We start from the raw sequence: 20,855 nt of genomic DNA on the forward strand, positions 1-20,855 counted from the left end.
TGAGCTTTTCCCCGGAGAATGCCTTGAGAGCAGCCCTGAGGAGAAGGACTTGGAGGTGTTGGTGGATGAAAAGCTGGACATGATCCGTCAATGTGCGCTCGAAGCCCAGAAAGCCAACCGCATCCTGGGCTGCATCAAAAGAAGCGTGGCCAGCAGATCCAGAGAGGTGATTCTGCCCCTCTGCTCTGATCTCGTGAGACCCCACCTGGAGTACTGTGTCCAGCTCTGGAGCCCTCAGCACAGGAAGGACATGGACCTGTTGGAACAGGTCCAGAGGAGGTCCAAAAATGATCCGAGGGCTGGAGCACGTCTGCTATGAAGACAGGCTGAGAGAGCTGGGGTTGTTCAGCCTGGAGAAGAGAAGGCTCTGGGGAGAACTTATAGCAGCTTTCCAGTACCTGAAGGGGGCCTACAAGAAAGCTGGAGTAAAAAATACCTTTTTACAAGGGTATGTAGTGATAGGATGAGGGGTAATGGCTTCAAACTGGAAGAGGGGAGATTCAGATTAGATATCATGAAGAAATTTTTCACTATGAAGGTGGTGAGGCAGTGGAACAGGTTGCCGAGGGAGGTTGTGGATGCCCCATCCCTGGAAGTGTTCAAGGCCAGGCTGGATGGGGCTTTGAGCAGCCTGGACTAATGGGAGGTGTCCCTGCCCAGGGCAGGGGGTTGGAACTAGATGATCTTTAAGGTCCCTTTCAACCCAAACCATTCTGTGATTCTATGATTTCACGGACGGGGGTCAATGGTCAGGGCCCGAACCATGCCGGGGCCCTCCTGAGAGGTGGTGCAGACAGATGTGTCCTGGGGCTGGGCCCAAGCTCTGGTCAGCAGTCCCACAGAGCCAGGCACAGCCAGCAGGGACTGACCCAAAGTGGCTGTTCCCTGCCGGGCTGTTGGCTCATCACAGAATCACAGAATTGTAGGGGTTGTCAGAGATCATCTAGTCCAACCCCCCTGCCAAAGCAGATTCACCTAGAGCAGGTTGCACAGGAACGTGTCCAGGCAGGTTTTGAGATCTCCAGAGTTGGAGACTCCACCACCTCTCTGGGCAGCCTGTTCCAGTGCTCTGCCACCCTCAAAGGAAAGAAGTTTTTCCTCATGTTGAGATGGAATTTCCTGTGTTCCAGTTTGTGCCCCTTGCCCCTTGTCCTGTAGCTGGGCATGACTGAAAAGAGTCTGGCCCCGGCCTTTTGACACCTGCCCTTTAGATATTTATAAGCGTTGATGAGATCCCCTTTCAGTCTTCTCCAGGCTAAACAGACCCAGGTCTCTCAGCCTTTCCTCATGAGAGAGGTGCTCCAGTCCCTTGATCATCTTTGTAGCCCTCCGCTGGACTCTCTCCAGCAGTTCCTGGTCCTTCTTGAACCGGGGAGCCCAGAACTGGACACAGTACTCCAGGTGTGGCCTCACCAGGGCAGAGTAGAGGGGGAGGATGACCTCCCTCGACCTGCTGGCCACGCTCTTTTTAATGCACCCCAGGAGACCATTGGCCTTCTTGGCCACAAGGGCACATTGCTGGCTCATGGTCATCCTGTTGTACACCCGGCCTCCCAGGCCCCTCTCTGCAGAGCTGCTTTCCAGCGAGTCAACCCCTCACCTGTTCTGATAGCAAGGCCAAGCCCATAAAGGCATGACTGTGCCCGCAGGCATGCTGCTGCAGTCCTAACCTGCAGGTGAAGGCAGTGAAGGCAGCATTCAGGCTGAAGAGGGCATCCTTTTCTATCGTTCCTGCCTTATTTACAGCCTGATCGCTAATGCTTTTTTTTTGCCTTTTTTTTTTTTTTTTTTTTTTTTTTTTTGAGGGGGACAGAGCGCTTTTGGGTCCTCCGACTTTCAGTGTAGCTCCTCTGGCTTACCGAAGGTCACAAAAAACATAGGGCAGGGAATCGGTCTTTGGTGCTGCAGGAACTGTGTAGTTGAAACAGGAGCTCTGCCGTGGAGCTTGCTGGGGCTGAGCATGTGCGTGAAAGGCTCCAAGCTGAATGAGTCCCTCCTAAAAAAATCTGTGTTTGCATTATCTCCACGGAAGTTAATGTAGGTATAATTAACATAGATATCTAGAACACCTTTCACTCTTTAAAGCAGTGTTTTGGGGAAGTGTTTAAAAGAGTGTATCCAGTCTGAATTACAGGGGAAATTTAAGTAGGCAAAAGTCTGGTATTTGCATGTTAGGGTTACTACTCTTGCAAAATAGATCTTATTACAGCTTGGCACAGCATATAGCAAATTATCAGCAGAGAAACCAAAATAGCTGGCAGTGCAATACAGTAGGTAAGGCGCTCAGGTTGCATATGGAAAAAACAGATCTAGGTCCCTGTTGCAGACTGGCTCTCCAGTTCCCATGCTCATCTTTGATTTCACAGAAATAAGTAACTCATCTTCACAGTGTGTAGAGACTTCATCAACCCTACCTTAAAATCGTCTACCCGCAACTAGTTACTCTTTCTTTATTTTTCTGACTCTAATAATATGAAATTACTTATACCAAGTGGCATTTATACAGAAGAAATCTTGGAAGAGATTCAGCCCACACCAGCATTATGGTTAAGGTAATCTTTGAGTAGAGAAATTGAGGCTTAGATTTTCATATGGATTATACAATTGAAGCTGGGTTTCCCATATGTTGTTTGAAAGCCTTAATTATCAAGTTACTGGGTTTTCTGGGATGAGGAATATCTCCTTGCTGCACTTCTGACCAGTTATTCTGAAAGATTATGATTTCATGCCAGTGAAGAAGAAGAAAACATTTAAAATCTCAAAAACCTTCCTAGAACAAGAAAAATGTTTCTAGCCCAGATCTAACTGTGGCATTTCTTATATCACCTGTCATAACTTTGGCAGAGGAAAGAATTCCAAGTTTACTTGGTCCTTCACAACTGCTGGCCAGTGCAGATCGTTAACGAGGATCTGTTCATTTGGCATGGATGCGGGACTCCTGTTAGGAAGAAGTGGGGTTGCCACGCACAAAAATATAGCTCTAATAATTGCTCTGTCACTACATGCTTGAGAGCTGTGTTGTGCCATCAGCTCCTCTCCAAGGCTTGCAAGCTGTCATCTCATCCCTAGGGTCCTCTCCATGCACTGTCAGTACTCGGTGAGTTGCCGAGGAAAGAGGGAAACCAGAAAGAGAAATAGGCTTTGTATGAGCTAAGGAGAAGAGCTAGGGGAGAGTTTCAGGGGGTGGACCGATGTGAGAGGCTTGGCTGGGCAAAATCAGGCAATGAACTGGGAGCAAGTGCATGAGGACTGGGGGAGGTCTGAGTGACCCGCCTGGGGTTGGGTGTCTTGCTGAACACATTTCTTCAAAGCCACCTTCTGTGAAATCAGGGCCAGTGCATTTGATCCTAAATAGCAGTAGTTTGTACGTTTACTCAGCAGCTTAAAAAGAAAACCAGTTTCTTTTCCATCTTTGTACTGAAAAGTCTGCCATTCCAACTGAAATTCAATATTCTTTCACAGTTATCTGCATAAGGAGCTTCAGCCTTCCTAAAGGCATTATTGTTGTGATTGCTCAATACATTCAGACTAATGCATTTAAAGATATTTTTCGTAACTATTTATGATAGTGAACTAAGTATGGGCTTTGGGGGTGTGTAGTATTTGGATGAGCATACACAAAGGGCTCAGAGCAAACAAAGCAGTCACGGTCTAAAGCTGCGCCTGAGTTTTGTTGACATCTTTAGTTGGCCAAGGTAGATCTCCATGTGGCAATGGCTGTGACGCTTGCATTCCACCAACAAATCAAAACATGTTGACTTCAAAGAAAAGGCTTTACGTTTTCCAGAAAGGCTGCAATAATGTTTGTGCATGGATTAGAAAAGATGGTTATAATTGCCTTAAGGCCTATTTTTGGTGAAAGAACAATGTTCCCTATTGCTGATTCTGACTCGTGCACATGGAACAAATAGTAACAATTATTCTTGTTTATTGGGCTCTTGAAAGGTTTGTGCTTTTTTTCCACTAAAAATGTTGAAACATTACTACATGACTTGCTACGGCTGCGTGCATTGATAGTATTGTCCTTAGTCACTCACATAGACCAGTTGACTATGGAGCAAATTAAGTATTTTTTCACCAAGATTCGCTTATACCTAAAAGGATGCATCTTGACAGGTTTAAAATATTGCCAAAAATGTGCTACCCCCTCTTTTAACTGTGATGATAATTCATAACTTGATTGCAAGGACTTCAATCAATATAAAAGTATTTTACAGTAATTAGTTTCTATGTCATTGGAAAGGAAATAAGCAGAAAGATAACAGGTCATTTTCAAGATACAAAGGAAACAATGTTAAGCATATCTGAAAATTTAAAAATTTATTAAATCAAAGTTTGATTTTAAAAATCAAAGTTTGATTTTAAAAAAATGTGTCATGATCTGCAGCTAATCCTGGTAATGGTTATTTTTTAAAACACTTTGTTATGGGCAAATTAATGGAAATTGAGAGTGACTAGTTCCCAGACCAGCTTGCATGACACATAATAGCCAAGTATGCCATCAGTTGTCCTCTGATCTTGAAGACCGAGTAACTAAAGGTTTTGTGGGTTTTGCCCTAATGTACAACCAAAGTTTCAGAACTATGGGAGATGTTTGATTGCGTCAGCGTTATTACATTGAGTCATCAAGGCATGCCCCACAAGATGGTTATCTCTATACTGCGCAGCTCAAAGCATGTTCAGCATTTTCGGGAAATTAGAAATTAGTTTTGTATTTTCAGTGAGGATATTTCCCCATTGTGTTGTTTGTTTTTTTTAACAGTGAATCATATAAGGGTGTTGGAAACACATTTGTAGAGACTGCATAAGATTTAAATTTATTTTACAATGTGCTAGTAAATTTTAAAGGTATGGTATGAAAATTAGAATAATCCTTTATTTTCTACAGATCATGATAGTGTATTCATTCTGGAGAAGAAGAGTCCCCTTTATCAAAAAAAAAACCTAACTGAAAAATAACAAAAGAAAAAAAAGATATTATTTCTCTGAAAAATGTTGGGTTTTGAGGACATCTTAAAATTATAAAAATTGATAAAAGTCTGGGCATGAGCTGTTAGAACAGGGAACACTGAGTAACTCAGGTTCATTAGTATTTATATGTTTGGGAGTCTTCTTTTAGAAATATGCCTGTTCTATCTACAAAAGCTTTTTTTACAAGTTTTTTACAGGTTAATTTTACAAGTTCCTCAAACTCATGAAGCAGAGTGGGGAATATATTCTTTGTGTAAAAATCATTACAGCTGATCCTTTTAAGGCGGAGTTTCAAAAAAAGTTAAGGATAATTGTCCATGTAAGGAATTTTATAATTATGTTGAACTGGTAAACTAAAATATATTGAAATGTGTTAAGATGATGATAGCAGTCATCCTACATATTGAGTTGATGTTATACTGAGTTATATATTTGAGGCAATAGGAATCTAATAGTATAGTAAGGAGAAGTTCCTAAAATATGTCCTAAAATAATGCTTTGTCCTTATTTTTTCACATCTATAGCCCTGTTGTTCGCAAGGAAAGTTTGTTACCTTGGTGCTGTTGGGAGAGCTTGGCTTCATGTCCATCTCCGTCACTCTAATTTCACATGTTTTATCGACTATAATTCCCTATTCTGTTTTTTTCATTTTTACTTTGTAACTTTTTGTAACTCCACTAGCACAGAGATGGCCTTTTGTTCAAAACGACAAGTGTTATTTTGCAGCAGTAGTTGTAATAGCCCATCTGAGCCTGGAGGTAATCCAATAAATCTACCAGATGAAGCATTACACAAAGTACAGCCAAGAGAAAATCTTTCCTTTCTCTGACTTCCATTTCCCCAATATCCTTCCCTTCCCGTGCAGTCACTCACACCCCTTTTATCTCTCCCGTGGGAGAGATTCTCCTGGGATGTGGAGGTTTGGCTTTATATTATTCCTGAGGTTGTCTGGCAAGAGGTGGAGGTAAAAAAGGGTGTATGGTATAATCCACAAGTTAGGATACCTTCTTGCAAGACAGAAGATCGATGCTCACGTCTCTTTGCAAATATATCAGAGGATGTAAGCCAGTATCCTTGAAAGCTGAGGCAAGTCTTTATGGAAGCAGCAACCTAATTCCAAGAAATAGGACATGGCTGTGAATCCCCATCAGCCTGTCTCCTTCTCTCTGCCCAGAGTTAAGTATGGAAATCCTAAGAAAGTGGAACTAAAGTGCCACCTTTTCCTTGGCATTTCCTGCTGGTTATTTCAGATCATAGGATAATATCATTGGTTTGTGTTGGAAGAGACCAAAGAATGGTTTGGGTTGGAAGGGACCTTCAAAGATCATCTAGTCCAAACCCCCTGCCATGGGACATCTTTCAGTAGGTCAGGGTGCTCAAAGCCCCATCCGTCCTGTCCTTGAACACTTCCAGCAACATCCACAGCTTCTCTAGGCAACCTGTTCCACTGTCTCACCACCCTCATCGCAAAAAATATCTTTCTTATGTCCAATCTAAACCTGTCCCCCTCTCTGAGCATACTGGCTTTCACCCAGGTACCCAATTTTGAGGCGGGGAACCCAGTGGTCCACACTTAGATGGTACAATTATTGCCTGCTGTGGATCTACCTACTATATTCACGTTCCCCTCTCTTTGCTCCCTTGTACCACTGCATTTGGAGGGTCCAGGCTTGTCCCCCGGGTTTACGGAGGCCAGGCAGCCTGGGGAAGCTGAGCTCCCGTGGCTGGGCAGAGGCAGGGAGCGAGGCACGGAGAGGAGGGGTCATTTTAAAGAGCACCCGAGCGCAGGCTCCAGTCTCTTTTGCTGACCGTGACAGCAAAGCGTCACATTGGAAACCACAAGGTGGGACTTACCAAGTGGCCTGTGATCTTTCTCTCTCTTTTTTACCACACTTCCTCTCTTTTTGTCTTCTCATTTTTCCAAGGAAGAGGCATTTTCACTGACAGCTTCTTGGACAGTTCTGGGACACCCTTTTTCTGAGGAGGGTAAGGGGTTTTTTAACTCCTCACTTTGATAGTGGTTAGAAGTAACATTTTAAAGGAGGGGGGAAGGTTGGTTGTTTGAATGCATTGTTTTGGGACCCTGAGTGTCCTTAGGCATGATTTTTTCTTAAGCTAAAATAAATTAGGTGAAAGCAAATGGCTATAGAAAACCAAATCATGCAGGGCTTTCAAAGTTCAGTCACTTGGATTTATGATGGCATCGTTTGATTTGTTTCACTGTTTTTGCATGTCTTGTCACGTATGTGCTTATACACTAAACTAGTTGCTCGTATTTCTGCTGATAGAAAAGTGTTTTTCACAAAAAAACTTTGGGGAGTGGACATTTTTGAACAGAGAGCTTAAAATGTCATATATTTAAATGAGCTCAGCAATGATGCAGCGAGACAATAAACGTTAAATGCTGCAGGTGTTAAAATTTTTAAGTTATGGGTCTCTCAAAATATTTAGAAACACAAATATGACTGCCAAAAAGAATACGCCCTTGCCAACTATAAAGCTGTGGCTATTAATATGCAAAGCTATAACTACGTGGGTAACATGCAAAAACATCCGAAAGTTTAATTTTGCTTTTATTCTATGTCAAGAAACATACGTGACACTTGTGATAGCATGGTTTTTTTGCCAAAAAGTTGCATTAGACCACGAAAGTATACTAAAACACCAGCTATACCTTCGTTTGAACCTGTCTTAAAATGGCAAGCTGCTGGGAGGTTGCTATTCTGGGAGGTGACTCTGATGGGTCTCAACAGATGGAGCTCCTGGAATGCAGCCGGAGCGGGGGGAGCCAGGCAGCAGCTGACCCCCGCGCTGGCACACCGACATTTTGGGGATCGCGGCTCACGTCAGTGACACTTTTCGGCACACATGGCCTTCTCCCTCGCCTGCTCTGCACACGGTCGTCACCCAGCAGCAAAAAAATAAAATAAAAAATCCTGGTGCTCACAGGCAGCAGCCATTCCTTTCTATAACTGAATTCACGTTTTGTTATGCGCTGTGTGCTTAAGGAAAAATTGATGTGCTGAGATTTTAGACTGAAATACTACTGGAGTTTTTTTTATTAAAAGTTACCTAAAATAATCCAGTTGTTTGTTTTATGGTTTATGTTAGGTAGCATGTCTTCATGAATGAGAGCAAGCATCTCAGAGAAAATTAGCTGGTGTAAATTGTTTTAAAATCAATGGATATATTGAAGATAAATGCTATATTTGAATGCTGATCTCAGCGATTCTCTTTTAACTGTGTTGCTGAAGATCAGTGCTTTCCGTCAAGGTGTATTTGCATATACATACATTTATTTGAAATAGCTCCTTTGAAAATTACCTAGGGGCCATCTGACATTGCATTTGACAAAAACTTGGCCCTTCATTTCAGCAAGAGCTGGAACTTGCCTCGAGTTGATAAGTCTAATTCGAATATCCGTTCTAACAAAATGGGAGTAATTCTTACCCTTCACACATACAGAACTTGTTTAAAATAACACACCCTGCTAGTATTTGCGTGACGTTTTTCTCAAATAAAAGTTAGACAAAATCCTAAATGTAGGATTGTGTTTCAAATTACTGATATTGAAAAGCAAGCAAAGTGTGCTATGAGTAGAATGCATTTGTGAATCTGACATGGGAAGTAGAATATCATCAGTCTAGAAAATCAAAAGTTACAAAAACCTGGAAGCAATTTGGAGCAGATACTAAATCTAAAATCAACACTACATCATACTAAAATTCACTTTGTATTTATGTCTTGTGTTGCCTCTTTTTTTAAAGAATTTCTCTCACTCTTATTATTTCCTGGTCGAATTCTGATCTTGCCTGTAAGTCTGTACTAGCCCTGGAGTAAGGATGAGCAAAGCTGGGGGCCCATATCTTTCCTACGCTTCAGACTAATGAATTTCATATCTAGAGCCTGGCTGCTTTAAATATATATTTACAAGATTTTATGCTCTGACAAAGTCATTTAATGTTTAGAAAGAGAATTTAACTCTTTGAATGTGGTGACACTAGGGGAATGTTATTTTTATGATCTTGTTATTAAAAAACGGAATTCTTTTTAGGTGTTGTAGGTGTATTCTTCACAATGTGAGTATCCATTGTTATTAATAAGCATCCACACTACAATCTAGGACAGTATAATAGCTCTTAGGAAGATATATTATCCTGTCTGTTGTGGTTTTGTGGCGTTTATATGTATTGACAAAGGTTAGATTTGTTGCATAATCATTCCGCTATTAAATTTCACTACTGCAGTGTCGCTCTAAATGTTTTAATTTTATTTTTAGCAAGCCCTTGGCTGTAATATTTCATTGCAGTCATGGCCCCTAAGAAGAAGAATGTGAAGAAGAACAAAGCAGATATCAATGAAATGACTATCATTGTAGAAGATGGCCCCCTCAGTAAACTAAATGTCTTGAATGGACTCTTAGATGGAGGAAATGGTTTCAGCTGCATCTCATCTGAAGTTTCCGACCCATCATATAGCCCAAATCTCTTGGAAGGTCTAAGCAGAATGAGACAAGAAAATTTTCTTTGTGATTTGACTATCAGTACCAAAACCAAATCCTTCAGTGTTCATAAGGTGGTGATGGCTTCAAGCAGTGACTACTTTCATAACATCTTAAAGAAAGATCCCTCCACTCAACGAGTAGACCTCAATGACGTATCCCCGTTGGGTCTAGCTACTGTTATCACCTATGCTTACACTGGAAAACTTACTCTCTCACTTTATACAATAGGTAGTATTATTTCCACAGCAATTTATCTGCAGATTCACACCCTTGTAAAGATGTGCTGTGATTTTCTGATCCAAGAAATCAATGTTGAGAATTGTATGTACGTGGCCAATATTGCAGAAACATATGGACTAAAAACAACTAAGGAAGCAGCACACAAATTTATTAGAGACAACTTCATTGAATTTTCAGAAACGGATCAGTTCTTAAAACTTACTTTTGATCAGATTAACGAACTTCTTGCAGATGACGACTTGCAGTTGCCTTCTGAAATTGTTGCATTCCAGATTGCAATAAAATGGCTGGAATTTGACCAAAAAAGAGTAAAGTTTGCTGCCGATCTCTTAGGTAACATCCGCTTTGGTACCATCTCAGCTCAAGACCTTGTCAATTATGTTCAAACTGTGCCGAGAATGATGCAAGATGCTGACTGCCATAAGCTCCTAGTGGATGCCATGAACTATCATTTGCTTCCCTACCACCAGAATACACTGCAGTCCAGAAGAACGAGGATCCGTGGAGGTTTCAGAGTCTTAGTTACTGTAGGGGGACGTCCTGCGCTAACAGAAAAGTCTCTTAGCAGAGACATCTTGTACAGAGATCCGGAAAATGGATGGAAAAAGCTGAGTGAAATGCCTGCTAAAAGTTTTAATCAGTGTGTGACGGTGATGGATGGATTTCTCTATGTGGCTGGTGGGGAAGACCAGAACGATGCCAGGAACCAAGCTAAGCATGCAGTCAGCAATTTCTGCAGGTAACGGGTTATTTATTTAAAAGGGATGGAGAGATCAATTCCAAACAATGCAGGTAGATAGACCAAGCTGGTTTGTGATGTGCAGTGTGAACTGCTCAGATAAAAAGGAAGGGGAGAAGGTTGGGGAGGTATGGGTGCTATTCTATATTAAGATTTGAATGAACAGAAATACGCAACTGTAGTTATGCAAAAAGTTCACCATGGTTACACATGCACAATGAGAAGTGAGGAAGACAGAGAAAACTTCCTCCACATGGAGGAAACAAATAGAAACATAAATAGGAAGTTCTTGGATGTTCTAAGGTACCATTAAATACACCAAATCAGACAAGGTGAGACTTTTTAAATTTCAGGAGCTTCTGATGCCTAACAGAAAGTTCTGCAAGCCACCTTCTAGGTATTATAATCTTGACTTTTTATGCACCATCCACCATATTTTCAAGAGCTGTATTTCATATCCTTTAGCTCTTTTATTTATTGAGATTTTGAAAACAATGTCACCATCTCTTGGAAGGCTGTATTTCTCTTCTACAGTGTGCTCCAAATAATATCTCACTTCTGAAATATTCCAGTTCCTATCTGTATCTATAGTCATCCAAGGACTGCACTGGTGATAGCAAGGTCAGAAGAATGCATAGGCTGACATGCAGTAGTCAAATGGATGGAACTCTCTTTTAAAGAGTTCAGCCTAAGAGCTAATGACACAAAATAGCTTGAAGCAAAGGCTGGAGGTGACACAACTCAGCTTTTTATCTATAACCAGAGTACGGCCATGCAATGGCGATACACAGTCACAGTCCACCAATGCTTCCTTTTCTGCTCCCGGAAGGAACATTCAGATAACTTCTGAAGACATCAACCAACATGCAAAGTTAACGAATAAGGAACCTTCTCTAGATCATTTTTATTGTGTAATCTGCTTTGTCAGAAAAATATCTCACATAAAGGAGATTATGTTGTTGTTCTCCCAACTTTCTGCTTTTAAGCTATGCCTCATGTTCTCACAAGGAGCTGTGTGCTTGGTGCACACCTTGATGGTGGGGAGGTGGTGGGGAAATTCTCGTGGTCCGTGGCTGGATGGGTTCTGCTCCCTGTTCTGCCATTCACCTCAAGCGTGTCAAGTCACATCAGTCTGTCTGTGGACTTGCTTTCAGAGCTGCAGATGACAATGCAGTACGACAGATAACAATTATTATTTACTTTCCCATAGTCTTTTTCTCGTGTGATTCTCTGGCCGCCTCAGCGTGCAACAAGAGAAATGTGTGGACCAACTAATGTACCTCACCCAGCTCCTTCAGGAGTCATAACATGCTATTCCCTACTTCAGAATTGCTCATTTAAATGTCAGCAACAGAGAATGTTATTTCGGATAGGTATGGTGTTAGGAAGCAAAGATGTTCTTTCCACATAATTCTTTCTCCATATGAGTGGCAGGGAAGGAATACTTACTATTTAGAAAGTACTAAAAAGATGTATAAATCACCACCTAACATTTTTTAAAACCCTTTGAGTAAATTTTGACATCTTTGCTGTAGGTGTAAATTGCAAAAAAACTTCTAAAATTTCAACACACAATTGAAAGTACCTCTTTCCAATATTCTAATGAGGTTATTATACAAAATTGAATTACAGGAAAAAGTCAGATTTACTTTATTGAAATAATGCTAGGTTTGAATGATACAAACAATTTTTTTTCTCTAATCAAAAGTTAAATTTATTTGGAAATTTAACCAGGAATACCAGTTTCATTCCACTGACTTCTGATGGGCTAAATAAATAACTAAAACTTTAGCAACGCCGCAGCTGCAGCAGTAGTGGGACAGAGACAGGACTGTAGAATTTAGCAGCGGAGTACGCGAGACAGTTACCCTCTTTTTTTAATGCTTCCAGATACGATCCTCGTTTCAACACCTGGATTCACCTGGCAAACATGAATCAGCGGCGCACCCACTTTAGCCTGAATGTGTTCAATGGCCTCCTTTTTGCAGTGGGAGGTCGCAACTCTGAGGGGTGCCTCTCCTCGGTCGAATGCTATGTGCCCGCAACTAACCAGTGGCAGATGAAGGCACCTCTGGAGGTGCCCAGGTGCTGCCACGCCAGCGCGGTGGTGGATGGTCGCATCCTGGTGACAGGAGGTTACATTAATAACGCTTACTCTCGCTCGGTGTGCATGTACGACCCCAGCAAAGATAGCTGGCAGGATAAGTCCAGCCTCAGCACCCCAAGGGGGTGGCACTGCGCGGTGTCCCTTCTGGAGAGGGTCTACGTCATGGGTGGGTCTCAGCTGGGGGGGCGAGCTGAAAGGGTGGACGTTCTCCCCGTGGAGTGTTACAGTCCTTACACAGGGCAATGGAGTTACGCGGCGCCTCTTCAAACCGGAGTTAGCACGGCTGGCGCCTCCACCCTTAACGGGAAAATTTATTTAGTGGGTGGCTGGAATGAAATAGAGAAAAAATATAAGAAGTGCATTCAGTGCTATAACCCGGATCTCAACGAATGGACAGAGGAAGATGAGCTGCCCGAGGCCACAGTGGGGGTATCCTGTTGTACGATATCCATGCCCAACACCAAGACAAGGGAGTCCAGGGCCAGCTCAGTCTCTTCTGTCCCAGTCAGTATTTGAATACGGGTCTAACCAGCAACAAAGAAAAAATGTTTACCAGCACAGCAGTATAATTAACCCTTTAAGTAGCATTTTTGTGTTTATATGGGAAAAAAAAAATCATTGGCTTTGCAAGAGTTTTAACAGTGCAAATTGGCCAGTTTTCATGATCTTTAATACAGGTGGCGTGAAACAGCATGTTAGGGATAATATGAATGTTCTTAGCAGGAAGAGAGAGTTAACCCATAACTGCAGAATTTCTTTCTTTTCCTGATTTTGCCACTGACTCACCATACTATCTGTGGCAAATCATTTAATTTCTTTGTGCCTCGGTTTCCTTACCTGTAAAATAGAGATAAACTTGCTTCAGAAGATTGTTGTGAGGCTTTTTTAATATTGAGTTTTAAATGCTTTCAGAACCCAAATTGAAAGTCAAATATTGCTAGTAATAAATCTCAACATACATCAGAAATGTGCCATGTCATTATAAAAGTGCTCAGTTTTGTTCTTTTCTAAGCTTTTTCTATTTTGACAAACAGAAGGAAAAAAGAAAAACAAAAAAAAATATAGCATGTAGCACGTGCATACTTTCCTTTTGGGGCAGTGGCACTCACAGAAAATTTCTCAAAATATTTTCTCCTTCTGAAGTTAGAAAGAGATCACTGTCTTCTGCCATGAAACCCTTTAATTCTCATATCTAATGCTGTGATACAGCCTTCAAGACCTGAATCCACAAAATGCCTTAGCTCCTGTAAGCATTGTGGACCAGCCGCAAGGGCTGCCTTGGGTGCCAGATTGCTGTCCTGACCTCCATGCGTACACCAAGGAGCAGACCGCTGCCCCATCCTCCTCCTCACGCCAGGGAGGCTCTCCTGTCTCTCCAGGTGGAAGGCATGAAGACCAGTCAGTGTGTCTCCTCCTGTTCCTACACTTCCCATCTGTGTAGGAATGTACCTCTGGGTCATCTTCTCATCTGAGAAGGTCCTCACCAATGCAAGGAGTTAGGAGCTGCTGCAGCACGGCCAAAACCTGGAAACTGAGCTCATGCCAGGAGGCACCAAGGGCTAGGAGCAGAGAAGATACACAGAGTGTCCCTCCTACTCAGTATTATTCTGACAAATTCCCAGTGGAGTGAGGAGCAAAGATGGAATAAAAACTGCAGGATATGCCTTTAAGAGCAGGGTACATGTGTGGGAAATGGTGAATAATGGGAAAACAGGATGAAATCAAAGAGACTTTGCTTAATAATAACAAAGAGATACTTTAACGCCTTTCTTACCAGGTGTAGGCACAACATCATAAAATCATGGAATCGCCTAGGTTGGAAGGGACCTTTCAGATCATCTAGTCCAACCATCAACCTAACTCTGACAAAACCCATCACTAGCCCCTATCTCTAAGCGCTATGTCTACCCATCTTTTAAATACCACCAGGGATGGTGCCTCAACCACTTCCCTGGGCAGCCTCTTCCAATGCTTGATAACACTTTCAGTGTAAAAATTTTTCCTAATAAAACCTCCCCTGGCGCAACATCACACAAACTGACCTTTTCCCGGGCATACTACTATATGACTCCTTTTGAAGGCTTCATTACAGCCTTGTTTATTTTTTGAGGAGCTTTTATTCATATTTTTTCCAAAGGCTAGACTAATGCTGTGCCTCTTGAAGTCTGTGAAGTTTTCCCAGTGAGTAGAGTGAAGTATTTGCTTAATTCAGATTACCTTCAAAAACCTTTTCTTCCTAATTTCAGCATGCAGTGGGGGAATTAAGCATGAAACTGAATCCTATTCCCTTAGCCAAAGGGATATGCAGCCTATAATGTTCCTGAGAATTTGATACCAAAGGCCTCAGCACTAAATGTCTACATCCTTCTGTTGTGGAAGGAAAGAAGCAATGCAAGGAACTAAAATGATTTAATATAACCAGAAGGGTAGAAGTTCACTCCCCTTAACCGATTCCTAGAGGCTTCCCATGCAGTTTCCTCAGGTTATCGTTGACACCTCCAGGCTGCGGTGCCAATGAGAAGGCATGCTCTTCGCTGCGTTTACAAGGCAGCCAGATTTTTATCTCATTTGCAAAAGGAGAACGCCATAAAATCATCTGTAAGTGCAGATATTGTTGAGGCAAGCATTTTCAGGACTCGTACTCTGCTCTTTGTAGCTTTGTTGCAGCTGCATATTGAGGATCATCGTGAGCGTGACACAGTATTAGAGATGAAGTAATTCACTCCGTTGGTCGGGATTAAACTCCATCGTCCTTGGTCCTGTTTTCCAGTTCTAACTTAAGAGTTCATGTCTGCAACCTCATCATACAGTTTTAAATCCCAAATTCTATTTTTGAGTGCTGCGTGTTATTAGAATATACAGCATTACAGTGACTTTTGGTCAGAGCAGCGCTGTCATATAGTTTTAATTAATTTAATTTGCATACAGTTATTCTTTATCCTGTTTAGTTCTCATGAATAATAATTCAAACCCACAGTCACAGAACAAAACATGGAGTTGTGTAGCAAAGTAAGATTACTTTGGTTTAAATACAAAAGTGCTGTTCTTGCCCATTCCAGTCACCAAAAGCTTTTTGTGGATGTCAGCAAAATTTCGCTTTTCCCAAAGTCGTGACCATGTGTTCCATATAAAAGTATTTAGGAAGCTCTTTGAAAAATCCATCTGCTCCAATACTTTTTTGTAAAATTTTCGTATTATTAGGTGAAGCAGCTTATCCATCCAGTCCGATGAAGACACACAGACACAAATCCAATTGTAACTGTATACGGACTCCAGTCATTCAGTGTTTCTAAGGTACCCATTTAGGTGGTTTTTAGGAATTGAAGAAACGATCATTTTGGCCTCAGATAGACATTGGATGAAATTGTCATACGCGAGTGTCTCTTTTTCCCTTTAGGAATTCAGTTCCAGAATGCTCCGAGTAGTCAGACGTTGCTGCACGCTTTCCTCTTTGTGAGCCAGCATTTCCTGTAGACCAACAGCCGTCTTCTGTGCTCGAGTAGAAAGTTAGTTGTGAATGATGGGCTAAGTGCAATGAAACTACTCTCTTACTACTTAAAGGGTTAAAAACTTTGGGGGCCAAATCCTTTTCATCTTACTCACAAAATGGTTCCATTGGCTTCACTGGGACTACTGAATAAGATGTACAGGATTTCGAACTCTTGGCCAAATTCTGGCAGCACAGTAGGTACAGATGCCTGCCAAAACTGTCCGACCCAGAAGGGACACTGCTCCTCAGCCTCCACTGCCCTTGGCCATGACAAATCCATAAAGACGTGTCCTAGGACAGGAGCCAAGCACCTCTGGCCATGTGGTCCTTCCGTAGCACAAATTAGATACGTACTTCAGGCCAAAAATCTTAGGTAGATTAACACATGGTATTGTTATCAGTATAGCACTTCAGTGTGGCTTTATATTATTTTCTCTTAACATCTGTTTAGGCTTCAACTGCGAATTGAGCCAGGATTTGGCCTTTAATATGTGACAATATCAGCTGGACTTAAAATTATTTTGATCATACCAATGTACTGAGCTATTTGTGACATTTTTATGTACAATCTTGTTTTCTTAGAACTGTGAAAAATGGTTTGTGCGTTGTGTTTTATGGCATGGTGTTCTTTCATTGTCCAGTACGGTATTTTCAATCTCCAGATGTTTAATAACAACATCTCAGTTGAACTTGAAATGTTGTATATCCCAAAAAGAAGTTTTAAAATGCAGTTCAGGAAGTACTGCATGTGGTAATATAAAGTAGAGCAGAGGGCCTCCAAGTGTATGAGATGCAGATTCTTAAAACACTACAGGGATCTTCTTTAATGCTATACTAAGAGTAAAAGAAAAAAATAAAAGAAAATGCTGTTATCTTCAAAATTCCTTATGCCCATGCATTTTATAGTTGACAACATCTGTGCTTCCGAGGAATTAAAATCTGAAAATAAGCTTTCTTCAGTCTGTGAGTGAAACAGTTTGATAATGTTTTGTTTTCTTTTTTATTCATGCTTGTGTAGGTGCATGGGAGGGTGTGTTATAAGGTTGTGAGGGAGGAACTTACTGGCAGAAAGTTACACTGAAAGGACGATTTTGTGCTTAGTTCTTAATCAAGATGAGATCATGGTCATTTAATCTCTTCCTGAAGTTAACCTGCAAGATCATCTGTGGATCCGTCAAGAGTCCAGTGAGCTTAAGTGCTGACTTCTAGCTGGTCAAAGAGGGAAGCAGGCAAAATTAGCATCAGCCTAAGCTGTGAGGTGTTGAAAAGTGTTGTGTTGAGATTTTTAAATGGCAGTTCTTGCAGGAAAAAGTACATGATGAATGAAGTGACTGAATGAGACCACACTTTATATTATTCTGAAAGCTAGAGTAGTTGATCCCATATGAAATTTTTTAGAGACTAGATTTCCCTGTAAGGATTTTTGCCTTGGGGATGGATGAAATCCTGTGTATGCTCCAAGGCTTTTTTGTGCAACACACAAGATGGGAGATGCAAGAGGCTCCAGACAGTGGAAAGGGGAAGATGGAGCCCCTTAGTACAGTCGGTAGACTAAGACTTTGTTCCCATTTCTCAATGATGTTTGAGAAATATGTCCTGGAAGGAAGCACCTACTTCAACACACATCTTTCCATAAGCAGCCTTTCTTCGTGTTACCTAATTGAGGTGGCCCAGCCTTTCTTACGAAAAGCAAGACTCAATTTTCAATTGCCTGTAACTTGAATTCTCAGCTGAATTGAATTTTCAGTCTATTGTAATCCAGTTTACCCAAGCTGGGACATCTTTTTCAAATTCTGAATCTGCCTGCTTGGAGAAGGCATTTGAAGCCCATAGTGCTGTTATAGTCTCCTGACTTCTTTGCAATGAATCTTCTAAACCTTTTGTTATAGACCTGCTTTGTATAGGTAATCAAAAACGTTATAATGCACAGATTTTACTTTGACTCCTCCATGCAAGAGGAGGAGCTCTCGTCCCTTTTATTTTCTCTTTTCTCGTCCATAACTGAATGACTTGCAGGACACCAAAGAAGATGCACAGAGGCGAACGCTACAGAAAAGCTCATCTGGGAATCTAATTCAAAAAATCTCATCACTGGTGGCCACAATAAAGGAAAGGACACATTCTGCAATGCCTGTTGTGAAAAAAAAAGGGGTGAAAAATGAGTCGTCAGTGCTCGTTTGCAAGTGTGGTACTGCTCAGAGCTCTGTTCCCTAAAGAGTAAAGGAAAATATATGTGATTCTATATAGCTTGCGTGAGAGATTCAGTTAATACCAGACGAGTTTTGCCATGCAAAAGACTTGTATGAGTTCATTGTTATCTCAATGAAAATTAAATTTTCAATAAAAATATAGGCAATTAGTAAGCTTATGAGGAATACATAGTTGATTTCTGTTGGTAAGAATGGGAACACACACATTTAGATGCACTGGATGTTACATTAGTTGCTGCCTTGGCAGTTTTTTTGTCAACAAGAAAAGTTAAAAATATAACTTATTTGTGTAAAGCATTTCCCTGGCTTATAAGTGTTAGACATATTGCTTATATAAATAGGTTTTCTAATTATACGCTTTAAGGATGGACTGTGATAACACAAGGGAACATATTTCAGCAGAAAAAAAAACTGTAAGTGTAATGTGAGAATGTTACTACTTAAAAATTAAAATTTGTAGTGCAGCAGTTGTCGTTAAGAGGAATAACAGCATGTTGGTGTTTTTTGTTGTATGCTTTAAATAAAACTGTCGACACGCAGCGCAAACAAATTATTCTTATTGGAAAATCAGTTGGAAAGTGCAAGACTCTCTTTCTGCCAAACGCCTGGTTGCAGCTGAAATATGCTTTGTTTTCTGAGCCCCGTGCTGAGCCTTGCTTTTATATCAGCCAACTGGAACCCCTGTTACACCCGGGATGTCCAACCACCTTCACAATAAGCGACACAGTGTGACCGTGGAGCCACTTTTATCTTTCTCGTTTCGTTACAAGGACAACAACTTGCTTTTTAACAATGAATTTCACAGTCATTTGTTGTAATCAAAATGCCTAACGAGAAATGATGGTAAATCGGATGTTTGATGAGCAATTGAACATGTTTCTATTTGGATTGTATGAGTAAGAGTTTCAGAAATAAAAACATTTAAATTTCAAGGAAAAATACTAGTCCGAATTCTGAAGAACAATTAAATCGTGCCACAGAGGAGAGGGTCTGAGGTACCAAAAAGCGTTCCCTGTGTTGTGACCCCAAGGGCTTGGTTCACAGTGTGCTTTGGCATTTGGCAGATGTCACAACCTGAAGGGTTACCGGGCCTGTGGCTGCGCAGAGCTCGTGACGGTGGGTTCCTAGCAATCCCTCATACACAAGGACACAGAGGCTTTATCCTCTTCTCTACTTTATTACAGATTACCACAAATACCACAAAAAGCACTGCTAGCAAGCATGCAACCACAAAATTCACCACTAGCAAATACGCCTATGCTTAATAAAGCTAATATAAAGATTAATGAAGTGAATAGGAATGAATATATATGAGGATACTACAAATTATTATCAGCAATCAGTAAGACAGTATTAATCAATAGTATGGTGTCAATCAATAACAGCATCAAGCAGTATGGTAGTACAACCAGTGACAGCAACAATCAAGTAGGTATGTACTAGTACAGGTTACTGCAACTCATCGTTAGTGAAGCTAATTTATCAACAATATACTTAACGTATATAGTATATGAAGTGAATCAGACTGATTTCAGAAGGAGCCAAACCATCCCAAAAGGGAGGAACAAACCAATCCCGGGGGTGGGACACCCAACCATGCCCAAAAGCGGGGAGGACAGACACAAGCAGTGAGGTAGCAAACAGAGTCTCCCTTCAAGGTGGATCCCCAGCACGGAGTCTGGAGCCAGCCAGAGTCCCCGGTGACAGTCCAAGGGCTCGTGGAAAGTTCACGCGGGATCCAACTGGCAAGTTTTCAGTGAGAGAGACTACATTTTGGACAAAAATTAAGTTATTTTTGTAACAGGGAGACATGAGAGGGTGTAGGACACTTTACTTCAAGCAGCCAATAGATGCTGTTAGTTTCTCGGTTTCACCTGTAACCGCCAATAGATGATCCTGTTTTCTGTTCTTTTGTAGCAAGTTTATTTTTCTATGCTGTTTTCCACCTTCTGAGATGATATGTTGCCATTACAGTCCCTTGCTTTTGCACTTATTGATGGTACCTTGGGTTGTCTCCCGTGTCTAGGTCCCCGACCGCAGTTTTCAAGGATGCTTGTGGTTCCCAGGGTTAGTGCCCAGGCTCGCAGCCCTGGGCTGGCAGACCTTTCCCTGCCAGTATGTTTCAGCACACAATTTATTCTCATCAGTAATTTTCCCCTTCTAACCAGGTCTCCTTTGTGGCTGCTCACAGACAGGTGAGTCTGCTAGCCATGAACCAGGACCCATGGACATCTAGAGCAGCAGCTGGGCTCCTCAGGGCACCTGAAAAGCCACTGTGTGCCTGTGGGTGTGCTCACCTATGCCTCAGGTCTGGAGACCAGGACTCAGTTGTCTGCCTGTACCTTGTGCAGGTGCCCCAGGTGTTGCAGGGAATCTCAGATGGCACCAGGTGTCAATTTGGGGGCCACTAAGTCAAGCCCAGAGGATGGGATTTATTTGCCCCTCTGGTCTCTACTTGGCAGTCCAGAAACGCATGGGTGTCCATGTGTGGAATAATTACTAAATTGGCCAAGAATACAAAAGTACAGCATTGTTCACACATTAAGGAAAATCATAAAATCAAGAGGCTTCTGAGGTAGAATACAGCCGCAGCT

The 20,855-nt window shown here is 41.7% G+C and overlaps 1 protein-coding gene across 1 annotated transcript; it reads left to right on the plus strand.

Annotated features, from left to right (window-relative positions):
• Positions 1-6,764: 6,764 nt before the first annotated feature.
• Positions 6,765-19,200, plus strand: KLHL31 (kelch like family member 31). Its single transcript, XM_054196869.1, has 3 exons — positions 6,765-6,957; positions 9,251-10,454; positions 12,345-19,200. Exons 2-3 carry the CDS (start codon positions 9,283-9,285, stop codon positions 13,075-13,077), a joined length of 1,905 nt encoding a protein of 634 aa, XP_054052844.1. The 5' UTR covers positions 6,765-6,957; positions 9,251-9,282; the 3' UTR covers positions 13,078-19,200.
• The last annotated feature ends 1,655 nt before the right edge of the window (positions 19,201-20,855 follow it).

This window comes from Rissa tridactyla, chromosome 3, assembly GCF_028500815.1.
Source record: "Rissa tridactyla isolate bRisTri1 chromosome 3, bRisTri1.patW.cur.20221130, whole genome shotgun sequence".
Lineage (NCBI taxonomy): Eukaryota > Metazoa > Chordata > Aves > Charadriiformes > Laridae > Rissa > Rissa tridactyla.

Bases quoted from the DNA above. Each gene is read 5' to 3' on its own strand.
- KLHL31 (XM_054196869.1), top strand. From the start codon at position 9,283: ATGGCCCCTAAGAAGAAGAATGTGAAGAAGAACAAAGCAGATATCAAT. The intron at 10,455-12,344 runs GTAACGGGTTAT...TAATGCTTCCAG, and splicing joins GCAGTCAGCAATTTCTGCAG to ATACGATCCTCGTTTCAACA.